At 54.2% G+C, this 13,070-nt stretch overlaps 6 protein-coding genes across 6 annotated transcripts; 4 read left to right on the top strand and 2 right to left on the bottom strand.

Annotated features, from left to right (window-relative positions):
* Positions 1 to 372: 372 nt before the first annotated feature.
* COCMIDRAFT_90166 (uncharacterized protein) lies at positions 373 to 1,860 on the top strand (the record flags this gene model as incomplete). The annotated part of the gene is made up of 4 exons (XM_007687925.1): positions 373 to 438; positions 582 to 901; positions 997 to 1,105; positions 1,156 to 1,860. The coding sequence occupies 4 exons, from the start codon at positions 373 to 375 to the stop codon at positions 1,858 to 1,860; spliced, it is 1,200 nt and encodes a 399-aa protein (XP_007686115.1).
* Positions 1,861 to 2,209: 349 nt separating this feature from the next.
* COCMIDRAFT_90275 (uncharacterized protein) lies at positions 2,210 to 2,631 on the bottom strand (the record flags this gene model as incomplete). Its single annotated transcript, XM_007687924.1, has 4 exons — positions 2,210 to 2,278; positions 2,365 to 2,429; positions 2,482 to 2,513; positions 2,564 to 2,631. 4 exons carry the CDS (start codon positions 2,629 to 2,631, stop codon positions 2,210 to 2,212), a joined length of 234 nt encoding a protein of 77 aa, XP_007686114.1.
* A 128-nt stretch (positions 2,632 to 2,759) lies between these two features.
* Positions 2,760 to 5,008, top strand: COCMIDRAFT_90241 (uncharacterized protein; the record flags this gene model as incomplete). Its single annotated transcript, XM_007687923.1, has 3 exons — positions 2,760 to 2,796; positions 2,844 to 3,486; positions 3,535 to 5,008. The coding sequence occupies 3 exons, from the start codon at positions 2,760 to 2,762 to the stop codon at positions 5,006 to 5,008; spliced, it is 2,154 nt and encodes a 717-aa protein (XP_007686113.1).
* A 370-nt stretch (positions 5,009 to 5,378) lies between these two features.
* COCMIDRAFT_90292 (uncharacterized protein) lies at positions 5,379 to 6,087 on the top strand (the record flags this gene model as incomplete). Its single annotated transcript, XM_007687922.1, has 2 exons — positions 5,379 to 5,574; positions 5,681 to 6,087. 2 exons carry the CDS (start codon positions 5,379 to 5,381, stop codon positions 6,085 to 6,087), a joined length of 603 nt encoding a protein of 200 aa, XP_007686112.1.
* Positions 6,088 to 6,939: 852 nt separating this feature from the next.
* Positions 6,940 to 8,072, bottom strand: COCMIDRAFT_90171 (uncharacterized protein; the record flags this gene model as incomplete). Its single annotated transcript, XM_007687921.1, has 3 exons — positions 6,940 to 7,431; positions 7,506 to 7,584; positions 8,032 to 8,072. The coding sequence occupies 3 exons, from the start codon at positions 8,070 to 8,072 to the stop codon at positions 6,940 to 6,942; spliced, it is 612 nt and encodes a 203-aa protein (XP_007686111.1).
* Positions 8,073 to 9,345: 1,273 nt separating this feature from the next.
* COCMIDRAFT_24718 (uncharacterized protein) lies at positions 9,346 to 12,933 on the top strand (the record flags this gene model as incomplete). Its single annotated transcript, XM_007687882.1, has 3 exons — positions 9,346 to 10,423; positions 10,492 to 10,751; positions 10,801 to 12,933. 3 exons carry the CDS (start codon positions 9,346 to 9,348, stop codon positions 12,931 to 12,933), a joined length of 3,471 nt encoding a protein of 1,156 aa, XP_007686072.1.
* Positions 12,934 to 13,070: the final 137 nt, after the last annotated feature.

The following is a 13,070-nucleotide window of genomic DNA, read 5'->3' as shown; positions in this document are numbered from 1 at the left end:
ATTACTGTGATTGATGCTTGTTGGCAAGGGCGTCGAGGTGTGTTGTTTGAGCAGCTAAACTTGCATCGTTGATACTTCTGAGGAACGAATTCCCCAAAGGCCTGGTGGCGATACTCCTATCTGGGAGCGTGGCGGGTGAGATCATCATGGCGGACTTGATGTTGCGCGTCCCGCTAACTAGCCTGGAGACGTCATCCGAAACTAAACGCGCTGTCTCCATAACACAAGCACTCGGCCTTCCCACCCCTAACTTGTCGCATCCCCCGCTTTTCACGCATCTCTACCCACACGCGCTACCCCGTAAAAGGTTTCTGCACCTCCAGCATCCTACAAAGACACCAACACACGCCAAAACAACCACAAGTCGCAATCATGGCCGAGAAAGAAGGTGCCGCTGTGCCCCCTCAGGCAAAGAGCTCGTGGTCAAGCTTCCTCAAGGTACGGCACGAGACCATCGCGAACACTCTCTAGTGCTTGGATCGAGAAACCTCAGCAGTCTCTGGTGTGAGAAGAGCAGATGGAACTCCCAAAAAAACTCTTTTTTTTTGCCTCAGATCCGACTAGCTAACATTTAACCACAGTCCATCGCCTCCTTCAATGGCGATCTCTCGACTATGACCGCGCCCGCCTTTATCCTCTCCACAAAGTCCCTCACCGAGTTTTCGTCTTACTGGACCGAGCACCCGTCCTTGTTCGTCGCGCCTGCTGCCGAGCAAGACCCTGCTAAACGGGCCATGTTGGTGTTGAAGTGGTTCCTAAGCACATTGAAACAACAATATGCTAGCCGGTCTGAGAAGTTGGGTAGCGAGAAGAAGCCTCTCAACCCGTTCTTGGGAGAGCTATTCTTGGGTAAATGGGAAGATGAGGCTGGCACTACGCAGCTCGTGAGTGAGCAGGTCAGGTACGTAGGCATCTTTATTGGCTTGAGATTAGTGGGACGATACCATTGGGTAGGTTCAATGTCTGTCAGTAGGCTTACTAACGCAATGCGTCCAGCCATCACCCACCAGTTACTGCCTACGCCATCTGGAACGACAAACACGGGGTCCGGCTAGAGGGTTACAATGCCCAGAAGGCATCGTTCAAGACCACCATCAATGTCAAGGTGAGTCGGGTATATGTGTTCTTACATCATTCAATACTAATGGACAATAGCAAATTGGCCATGCGATGCTTCATCTGGACGGCTTCAACGAGAGCTATCTCATCACTCTCCCTCCCCTTCATATTGAAGGTCTTATTACCGGCTCACCATATGTGGAGTTGAACAGCAGCACCTACATCCAATCTTCAACCGGATACACCGCGCGCATCGATTACAGCGGAAAGGGCTGGGTATCAGGAAAGAAGAACACTTTCTCTGCAATTCTATACCCCGAGGGAAAGGAAAAGGATGTCATCTACAAGGCAGAGGGGCAGTGGAACGACACATTTCAGATTAAAGATGCAAAGACGAAAACTGTCGTTGACACATTTGACCACAAGACCACCAAGACGACACCTCTGACTGTCGCCGAGATTGAGGACCAGGATGATTTCGAGACCCGAAGGGCGTGGAAGAAGGTTTCAGATGCCATCAATTCGGGCAATATGGAATTGACTTCGGCCGAAAAGACCATTATCGAGACTCGCCAGCGAGAGATGAGACAGCAAGAGAAGGACGAAGGCCGCGAGTGGGAGCGAAAGTTCTTTACTCGTGCAACAGAATACCCACTGTTTGAGCAGCTGGCCAAGAAGATTGGCGAGAGTGTCAATGACAGCCAGACAAACGGCGTGTGGAGCTTTGACAAGCAGAAAGCAGACACGGCCAAGTCGCCCTACCACCCGACCGTTGTTCCTCCGATCTACGAGCGGAAGTGAAGCAATGTATTTTGACACTTTAATCAGCCTCAAACGGCTGCTGCTCCTTATGGATTATGAGAGTTGTAATGCTGGGAGAAGGATCAAGGCGAAGCGACAGGCCAATGGTGGTGAAGAAGGAAATTTCGGTGGGGTTTGTGCACAGTGAAAACCACGTACATGGGACAATGGGTAATACAGAGGCATATTAATGAAGGGTTATTGTCGACTAGATATCAAATACTTGAGATGTCCAACAAAGCTTTGGGGGTAGTCTCATCCAACGTTAGGCCAGCACAGTGATGATATAATTGCTTTTTTGATTTAATTTCTACATGTACTAGTACAGTGAGCTCGAGGCGCCAGGCTATTAAGCATCTTTGGTCTCAGTCCGCTTGTTATTCCCATGTCGCTGCCAACACTGTCGGAATATCTCCATCTAGACAGATTGTGTTAGCTACGTTCTAGTGTTGTGACTGTTCGGCTCCGTCTCGGCTTCCGGGCTAAGGGTAGCTCTTGACTTACCTCTTGTTTGCACCCTCGCCAGTCTTTCTTATCATAGTAACAGTCGGTCAGTTTTGCATTCTCGTCTACATTGAGGTCAATTGAGCTTTCTTTTTCATCCCACTCCGCTCAGCATACCTGCACAGCCTGTGCTGAAAATACGCTTGTCCCTGCCATTGTCATCAGCTTTGCTACTCGCAACACCGGAATCGCCACCCACCAGTCATCGGGTTCGTCATCAATCATCAACTGCGCTGCAGCGGCACGTGCCTTGTCATCGTTTGACATCTTGAAGAGCTGGGGATTCGGAATTGGTGGTGTTGTGGTCGAGTGACTCGCGCCGACGTACGTACCCTGAAGGCGCACGGACAAACTCGGTCCGCATTGGTGAACGTCACCATACTGTATCAAGCAACATGGCGTCCAAGAAGATGAATGTCCTGGTTTACTCGGGTATGTTGGCTTGGGTGAGATCGAAAATAAAAACTGATCCATCGTAGGCAATGGCAGTACAACCGAGTCTGTTCGTAATTGTATATACACTTTACGGCGATTACTGTCTCCTTCGTATGCCGTCATACCTGTCACGGGAGATGTGATAATCAAAGAGCCATGGTTCAGCACGTGCGCGCTCCTCGTGTTCCCAGGAGGTGCCGATATGGCATATTGTCGCACGCTCAACGGCGAGGGAAACCGCCGCATCAGTCGTTATGTGAACGCAGGTGGTTCCTACCTCGGCTTCTGCGCAGGCGGTTACTATGGCAGTGCGAAATGCGAATTTGAACTCGATGACCCCAACATGGCAGTAGAAGGCGACCGCGAACTCGCCTTTTTCCCAGGCATTTGTCGTGGACTGGCGTTTGCAGGATTCAAGTATGCTAGTGAGGCTGGTGCTAGGGCAGCGGATATCAAGATTCATAAGGAAGCCTTTGATAGAGGTACTGAAGGTGTTGCGAATACTTTCAAGAGCTACTATAATGGAGGAGGTGTGTTTGTCGATGCGAAAAAGCTGGAGAGCCGCGGTGTACAGATCCTTGCAAGCTATACTGAAGACTTGCATGTCGATGCTAGAGACAGCAAGGCTGCAGTGGTGTATCGAAAAGTTGGTGAAGGTCATGCTATTGTCACTGGTCCGCACCCTGAGTATGTCTACTGCTGTTCGTACATTATTCGTTGTCTAACCCTATATAGATTCGCACCGCAAAACCTCAGCATCGTACCAAGCTTGCCAAACTACAAAGAACTGATTGATGACATCGCTGCCACAGATGCCACCAGAGTAGATTTTATGCGTTTGGTCCTTGAGAAACTTGGCTTACGTGCTAATGAGAAGGAACAAGCGGTACCATCCCTCTCCCGCCTGCACCTCACTGCTCATAACCTAGCAGACGTCTCGGCACTCGTTGCCAGCTGGGCTGAAATCATCACTGTAGTTGATGGCGACGAATACATCAAGGGAGGCAATGATGTGTTCCGCGTAGAGAAAGAAGGGACTGCTTGGAGTGTGAGAGAATTGAAGAGAGCTGTGAGTGCAGTATCTGAGAAGTTGCCTATACTGTCTGCTGTGGCAGATGGCGGAAAGGAGCGTGGGGACAAGGACCATGTTGGGGAGGAAAGCAAAAAGGACAGACCCAAGACGGATGAGGAAGAGATTCAAGAGTGCATCGAATACACTGCAAGTACCGATCCGGATCAAATTGTGGAGTACGAGAAGGTTGTCAAGGTCGTGATTCCGCATGAGAAGGCGCTTCCATCAACCAAAGATACACCTTTCCATCACGAAGCCTATTATGCCAACTTACATCATTATCATAACAAGCTGCGTAACCCAGCTGCGTCGTTTGGAAAGCATCTCATCTACGGCGAGGTGGTCACCTCTACAAACACACTTCTGGAAAAGAATCCGTCGCTGCTCCGAAGTCTCCCCAACGGCTTCACCATGACTGCAACAACGCAGATCGCTGGGCGGGGTCGAGGAAGCAACGTATGGGTTGCACCCAGAGGAGCCCTCATGTTCTCCACCGTCCTACACCACTCCTTCTCGCTCAGCCAAAGTGCACCAGTCATCTTCATCCAGTACCTCGCCGCACTAGCCATTGTCCAAGGCATCAAGGGTTACGCACCCGGCTACGAAAAGATGCCCGTCAAGCTCAAATGGCCCAACGATATCTACGCCCAACTCCCCGGTTCGGCGAACAACCCCGTTGTCAAGATCGGCGGCATCCTAGTAAATAGCAGCTACTCGGGCTCCTCATACGACGTTGTAACAGGCATTGGACTGAATCTCTCCAACGCGCTCCCCACCACCTCCCTCAACATGCTCGCGTCGAGCCTCTCGCCGCCGCTGAAACCCCTGACGCACGAAAAGCTCCTTGCATCCATCCTTGCGCACTTTGAGACGCTGTACGCGTCCTTTTGCCACTCTGGGTTTAATCGTGAGATGGAAGGGAAGTACTATGATTGCTGGTTGCATACGAATCAGGTTGTTACGTTGGAGAGTGAGGGTGGGATTAAAGCGAGGATTAAGGGGATTACACGGGATTGGGGGTTGCTGCTTGCGGAGGAGCTGGGGTGGGAAGAGAGGCCCACGGGAAAGGTGGTTACGTTGCAGAGTGATAGTAATAGTTTTGATTTCTTTAAGGGTTTAGTTAGGCGGAAAGTGTAGGTAGGACTTGTTCTACTAGGTGTATAGGTGTTTGTGTAGAGAAAAGAGGGTACTCGGGATGTTTGTATGTTGGTTATGGATCAGAGGATACAAAAGTTTCTATTTTTTTGATATTTTTTATCAACCAATAACACAAAAGATGAAACGATAGCATGCGACCACTTGCTCAAAATCCAACCATGAACATAACACGATGTTGTACCACCACCATCGCGAGAGTCATAATCCCACTAGTCCCGCTTGGCAGACAAGGATGTTGCACCCCTGCCACTTTGAAAGTCGGGAATTTCCCCAACACCATGACGGCGCAACATCAACGCCTCTTCCAAAGGTCCAATTGCGGTCCCCCTCACCCCAACCACCACCCAAAATGAATCTCTCACTCTTCCGACCAGTCTTCCGATCCTCCGCCACAACATCGATACACCGACCAACTTGCAATTGGCAATCCCTCACACGCCCACACCTCGAACAAAAGAAACCAAGCACATGCTCCTCCCCATTCTCCTCTACATCCCGACTGCAAAAGCGTTCGAAAAAGGGCGGCGGTAGTGATCCGCGAATAAGTACGTCCTTTCCGCCTTCCCTCCCTCCCTCCTACCCTCGTCACGTCTCCCCATACATGCCCACAGGCTCGCAATAATATCAATTTACTAACGTAAATGCAAACAGCAAACATCCGCTACCACCTCTCGCACCCGCTGACCCCGCGCCCCCTCCACTTCTCGCGCAACCGCTCGCTCCGCCACTGGACCATCCACCGCGCCTGGCTGCTCTTCCTGCGCAAGCGACGGGCCGCCGAGGAACGCGAGTTGGAGCGGCAATACAACAGCATGCGGGCTGCGTGCGAGCATTTGCGCTTGCTCGACGATAAAGGAAACAGGGTGAGCGAGGAGGAGGCGGGGGGTCAGGGACCGGATGCGGGGAGGCTGGGGGTCAAGGGGAGGGAGGTGGGTAGGTTGTATCGCAGTGCGATGCTCAAGAGGGGGGTGTGGGGCAGTGTGCCCGTCGAGTATGCGAGGGTGCAGACGGATTTTCCGGCGAGGGAGGGGTGGAATCATGCGTGGACGAGGAATTGAAACTAGTGTGGAGGTCATGGATGGCATGTGTATTATATGCGGAGAGACTCACGATTTTCTCTGTTTGATAAACTAAAAACTAGCTGCTAGCTACTAGCTACTATCTTTCTTTCTTGATCCCAAACAGTTTTCTTCCCTTTCTCTTACTCTTGGCCCTCCATATCTAGCACGCTCTTTCATTAGAACCTCAAATTCAGAGGGAAGAGGGGAGAGGGGAGAGGGGAGAAGAGTTCTCTTTTTTTATCTTCTCTCTCTCTGTCTTCTTGAACAACGTACATACGTATATATATATATATATATATATAAATATAACTAAATGTATAATCGGGTAGCACACACGCACACACGTACACACATACGCACACACATGACTCTAAATACCTCTACCAAAAACACCAATCAACCTTGTCGTACATTAGAGGTAGAAGTAGTAACTTCATCCTTTCTCATATCCTCTCTCACATTCTCAGTCGCCATCTCTTTCCTTAACAAAATAAAGAGAGAAACAAGCAATACAAGCAGAAAACTCGCTCAGAACGGAAACATGGTACTAGAAAAAAAGGCGCCAGGCAAGAAACCAGCAGAAAAACGAAACGGGGGGGGAGATTTAAAAAAACGGGTGTCAAAAGGCCAAGAAATAGATAGTATAAGAAAAAGAGGAATTATGGTGATTAAATCACTCCATAAAAGGGGACATGTACTCCATGTAAAAGGTTTTTACTCCGCCCAATGCATTTTATGTCCAGTTGTGAGACAAAAGAAGAAGGAGAAGAAGAAGAGAAAAAATCTTGGTTAAACGTGGGTAATGAGCGAGATGACGCTCGACTGCCTTTTTTCCTTTCTTTTTTTCGATTATAAAACGACGCATCCGCATCCCGGGTTTTCCTTCTTGTCGACAGAAAGAAGAGCAGCGCGGGTAGCGGCTTCAAAGACGTCGTCGACACCGTCACCGGTTAGAGAGCTGCACTCGAGGTATTTGCGGGCGCCAATCATGTCCTTCATATCACTGCCCTGCTTGGTGGTTGTGAAACGTAGCGACTTTTTGCGCATTTCTTCCTGGGCCAAGGGGTCGTCGCGGAGATCCTTTTTCAGGCCGACAAGGATAATGGGGACGGTAGGGCAGCGTTCACGGGCCTCTTCGGCCCACTTGTGCTTGACATTGTCGAGGGAGTCGGGCGAGTCGACCGAGAAGCCAATAAGGATAACGTGTGCTTTGCTGTAGGCAAGAGGGCGCAGACGCTCGTAATCTTCTTGACCAGCCGTATCCCACAGGGCCAGCTGTACGGACTTGCCGTCTACTCTGCAGTCGGTGACGTAGTTTTCAAAAACTGTTGGGACATATCGCTACAAGGCGGTGTTAGCATGCCACGTTGAAGAGGAAGGTGTTGTTGCCGGTGGCAACAAGTACGAGGACATACGGTTGGAAAGTAACCCAAGGTGAAGACGCTCAGCAGACTGGTCTTGCCACAGGCACCATCGCCAATAATGACTAGCTTCCTAGAGGGAGAGGATCAGCAGGGTGCGCAGGAGGTGCATGGTTTGGATGCAGTGTCGGAGTGGTGCTAGGGTGCGTTGGTGATGCAGGAGGGCCGAAAGTAGCAAGAATTGAGCGCGAGTCGATAAAAAGTGGACATGGGGATGGAGTAGCATGGGCTATTTTTAGGTGGGCGAATGCTCGGACCGGGAGCGCCGTATGCAAGGTGTGACGCAAAAGCCGGGGTGCAACGGGCCAAGGTATCGACGCATGTCAAAGTTTGAGCAGCAGTCGGGCGGGCGGTGGCAGAAGTCGGTGTGGGTGAGATGGGGAAAGGAGGCGACGAAGAGGGGAGGTGCGATGAGGGCGAGAGATGGAAGCAAGACAGATGCGAGGATGGGGGAAGCTGAAAAATGGCAGGGGTGTGTAGAATGAGAGTAGGGAGAAAAAAAAGTTGGAATTGTACGCACCTGCGCATGACGGGCTCGCCGTTTTGCTGTTGTTGGGCCATGGCGGGTGTGGAGTGGAGGGGAGTGAGGCCGCGCGGAGGGTCGAGGGTGGAGGATGGAGGAGAGAAGACGGGTGAGCAGAGGGCTCGGATACAATTAAGTAGCCGTGATTGAGCGAGGGAGAAGCAGCGGCGGTGGATGCAGCGACGTGTGTATCGCTATCGCGCGTGTATCAACAAGCAGTGGCGCGGGCTGGGTGGACGAGTGTTGGCGTTGGGGGAGTGAGAGCGCGACGGGCAGCGAATGGACGGGCGGGCGGGCGTGGTGACGAGCCAATGAGCGGGGGGCGATGCAGCGCGAGAGAGAGGGAGAAGCGAGGGAGTGAGGATGGCGGGAGGTGTGGTCCTCGTCGTCGTGGGTGGTGGAGGTGGAGGAGGAGGTGGTGGAGGAGTGGTGGTGGTAATGGGGATGGCGGTGTTGATGTTGCTGGAGTTGGTGTTTGTGGTAGCGGGTAGTGTCAGTTTCGTGCGACAGCGACGGCGGCAGGGGAGCTAGCGACGGCCGGGCGAGGAATGGTTCCGTGGGCGGCGGATAAGGCACAGCACACAGCACACAGCACAGAAGAGACGGGCGGGACCCTTTAATAATGGGCGTTGACGATCACGGCGGAGGCACGCACGAGCGCGGGCTAGGTGAGGCGGCGGCGGGGCGTGTGTCGGTCGTATCTGTGTGTGTGCGTGGATGGGTATGGGTGGTGGTGAGAGTCGGTGTGGGTTCAGGTGTGCTGGAGACTCTCTCTGGTACCTATGCTAGCAGCGCTGAGCGAGCAGTGATACGGGGGGCGCTGAGGCGCAGTCGGCGCGGTTGGGTGCACAGCCGCCGCCTGCCTGCCTGCCTGCCTGCACCCGCCGGTCGCGCCTGCCCTCGCTCTCCTGGCCGTCCGCTGCCGTTAGACACGCACAGGCCCGACGGGCTCAAGGCAAGTGCAAGGCTGGCCCGCGCCAAGACATGGCACCTGCCGCCCGCGACACCAACAACTGACGCCCTGCCGCTCTCCGCAAACACCAGGCCCTGCTCACCACCCGACCACACGCACCGCGAGCCTCGCTCCCCCCGCCAGCAACCCCCCCGCTGTGCCTCTACACGCCGCCCATAGCAACCCCCCCTCTCAGCTCGCCGCCCGCCCCCGTCGAGAGCCCGGCCAACCCCTCCTCCCGCTGCTCCACTCCCACCACCACGAGAGCACTTTTGTACACGCCCACCGACCCATTCTCGCTTCACCACCCGTACCGCACTGCACCCCCACTTCCATCCGCCCCATTGCCCTGCGAGTCCATGGCACAGGGCACCAGAGGGCCGCCCACGGCTGCCATGCCGCCCAACGGCACTGCGACTGCGACTCACGATCCCGCCCCAACCCCCGTCAACCGCAAGAAGCAAAAGCGACGCGAGAAGGAGGCAGCCAAGAAGGCGGCCCAGGACCCTCACCCGCCTGCCTCTGCCCCTGCGCCTGCCCGGAATGGCCTGACCCCCGCCCAGCAGCAGCAGCAACCGCAACCGCAACCGCAGCAACTTCAACACCAGCAGCAACAGCAACAGCAACAGCAGCAGCAGCAGCAGCAACAGCAATATGCCCATCCCGAGCTCGATGAACCCCCGTACGAAGAGGGCGCCTACTACTCAGACGATGACTACGAACACACATACGGCGCCAACGGCGACTACCAGCAGCCATATGGCCATGCTCCTGTGCGCGGTAGTTCAGGCAAGAAGTCACGACGCAAGAAGAAGGCGCCCACTGCACCCCCGCCGCTGGCCTACTCGCAACACCTCCCCACGCGCCAGAGCCCCGCCCCAAATTCGCACTCCATGAACCGCTCCGCCTCCAAAAAAGACCGTATATGGAATACGTCCACGGCTGAGGAGCGAGAGCGCATACGCGACTTCTGGCTGTCCCTCGGCGAGGATGAGCGCAAGTCGCTCGTCAAGATTGAAAAAGAGGCCGTTCTGCGCAAGATGAAGGAGCAGCAGAAGCATTCATGTAGTTGCACCGTCTGCGGCCGCAAGCGCACCGCCATCGAGGAGGAGCTGGAAGTGTTATATGATGCATACTACGAGGAACTCGAGCAGTACGCGCACCACCAGCAAGACGTCGCTAGTTTCGTGCCCGAGGCTAATCATCGCTATGCGTCCAGTGCTCCTCATCCGCGCCCCATGCTCAATCCCCCGCAACCGCACGGCCCCTACGACGACGATGACGAGGAAGAGTACGACTCGGGCGAAGAAGACGACGAAGACTCCGAGTATGACAGCGAGATATCCTCCGAAGGCGATTACAGCTCCGGCGAACCCTCCCTGCCGCCCCCAGAACCCTCCGACTTTCTCCAGTTTGGCAGCAGTTTGCAGGTCAAAGGTATGCATACATAAACACCACCAACCACCCCACCCCCCTGTTGGGAGCATGCTGATTCATCCCTTTAGGTGGCATACTTACAGTCGCTGACGATTTGCTCAAGAACGATGGGAAAAAGTTCATTGAAATGATGGAGCAGTTGGCTGAGCGGAGAATGCAGCGTGAAGAAGAGGCACAATTCTCGGCCCATCCCAACATGCAGCACCGTTCCTACGCCGGCCACAGTCACAGTGCTCCCCCGCCAGAAGACGACGACTACGACGACGAGGGAGAAGACGATGAGGACTACGACGACGACGAGTACGACGAGGATGAGGACGATGAGGAAGTGCGTATCTTGTGCTGGAGTCTCACTACTTGCCACTAATCAACCCCAGGGGACCATGACGGAGGAGCAGCGCATGGAGGAGGGTCGACGAATGTTTCAGATATTTGCAGCCCGGATGTTTGAGCAGCGAGTACTCCAAGCGTATCGAGAAAAAGTGGCCGCAGAGCGCCAACAGCGGTTACTCGAAGAGTTAGCGGAAGAAGACATACGAAAGGACGCAAAAGAAGCAAAAAAGGCAAAAGAGGCCCAGAAGCGAAAGGAGAAGAAGGATAAGCAAAGACAACAAAAGGCGGAAGAAAAGGCTCGCAAAGAGGCGGAACAGGCGGCCAAGGAAGCAGAAGCAAAGGCAGCAGAAGAAAAGCGCCTTGAAGAACAGCGCAAGAAGCGCGAAGAGCAGCGGAAGAAGAAGGAAGCCGAGCGCAAGGCGCAGGAGGAGGAGAAGCAGCGCAAGGAGGCTGAACGACTGAAGCGCCAGCAAGAAGAGCGTGAGAGGCAGCAGGAGGCCGAGAGGAAAGCGCGCGAGCAAAAGGCTCTGGAGAAAAAAGCAAAGGAAGAAGCAAAGCGCAAGGAACGTGAGGAGCGGGAGGCCAAAGAGAAGGAGGCAAAGGAGAAAAAGGCCCAAGAGGAAAAGGAGCGCAAGGAACGTGAAGCCAAGTCAAAGACCGACAACAACAAGGACCGCCCACGCAAGGAGGACCAAGCTGCTGTCGCAGCCGCTCACAATGCTGTTGCATCCAAGAAGGCATCACAGGCGCCTGCCGTCGCATTACCTCCTCAATTGCTCAAGCAAACCTCGTCTACAGGAACACCCTCGCCACACGTCACACCGGCTCTCCCAAAAGCCCCTACCCCGAATCGACCGCGGCAGACTTCGCAGCAAAATTCTCATGGTTCTTCGCCCAAGACACCCCATGCTACCATGGCGACGAGCAAGTCAACCTCGCCATCGTCACAGTCGCATGGACAGTCAATACCGCGGTCCATTTTGACAAAGCCTCCTATTCCACAGCAAGCCATGTCCACACCACATGGCCAGCCGACATCTCCCATGCCCCTCATGGGACCGCCACCAGGAATGCCAGGGCCACCGGGTTTGGGCATGGCCAATATGCCTCCAGGCCTGAACGGATTCGGAAATCCAGGGTCAATGATACCTGGCATGATGGGACCCCGCCCCAACATGCCCTTCTTCCCGCAACCCAATCCGCAAGGCTTTCGCGGATTCCCACCGCCAGGCATGCACACTCCAGGTGCGCTACCCATGGGCCGAGGATTTCCAATGGAAGGACCGCCAGGATTCCCTGCACCCCCTGGATTCTCAGCACCGATGCCCTCCGCTTTCCCCATGGGCATGCCGTCACATTCTCGGCAGGGCTCTGGGTCTTTTGAGCGACTCTCGAGTGTTGAAAGCCCAATTGCCGCTCCCCAAGCGCAGCCAATCCAGAGACCGGCGCCCATCCAGCGACCTTCGAGCGTCAAGCCAGTCGATGACCCCAGGGGCTCTGATATTGACGAGCTTGCAAGCCATCTTGGAAGCAAGGCCCTGTTGGACGATGAAGATGACATGCCCGAGCTGCCTGACAGACGGCCTAGCTTACAGCAACACGGTTCTGTGAGAGCGCCATCATTTGGGTTTGCAGACATTCCAGGTTCACAATATGGCTCGTTTGGCGGGCCAGGTGGAGGGAGCATCTGGGGGACACCGCCTTTGCAGGGGTTCAACTCTGGTGCGACGTGGGGTCACTCGCCAACATCCAACATCTTCAACAGTCCGTTTTCAGCCCGAGGCCATGAGCGCAACCCGAATGAACCGCGTATTGTCTGGCTCCGCCGCATAGTCTGCACTGCCTGCAAGACGCTAGCTCCTCGCAGCTCCGACCCAGAAGGCTATGTTGACGCTGCAGAAGTGCACCGTCATGTTGATGCATCACGGGGTGCCCTTGAACCTGTTGTGTCCATGGACGAGATGAAGGAAGCTTGCGACATTCTCGATGTGACGCAGACCAACGGCGGTGGCAGCCTTGAGTACAAGGAGGAAAATGGCCGGCTCTCGCACATCAAGTTTAGCGATAATGCGCCAGCTCCTCCACCTTTGGGCGAAATCGGTAGCCCCATTCCTAGCCACAGCGTGTTGGCCGGTGGCTTTGGAAGGTTTCCTGGACTTGGCCCGCAAGGCTTTTGAGGGCATTTGGTCTCACTCATTCGACGTCCTATTTCTTTCGGCAGCCGTGTTGTCTTTGGGTCGGCTCACTATGCCATGTCTCTTCTGGACTTTTCTTGTTCAACTTTTCCCCACCCCCAGATAATTCAGTCGTGCCT

The sequence above is a fragment of the Bipolaris oryzae genome (assembly GCF_000523455.1).
Source record: "Bipolaris oryzae ATCC 44560 unplaced genomic scaffold scaffold_35, whole genome shotgun sequence".
NCBI classification, from domain to species: Eukaryota; Fungi; Ascomycota; class Dothideomycetes; order Pleosporales; family Pleosporaceae; genus Bipolaris; species Bipolaris oryzae.
The sequence above is the reverse complement of the archived record's forward strand: the minus strand, read 5'-3'. Positions and strand labels throughout refer to the sequence as shown.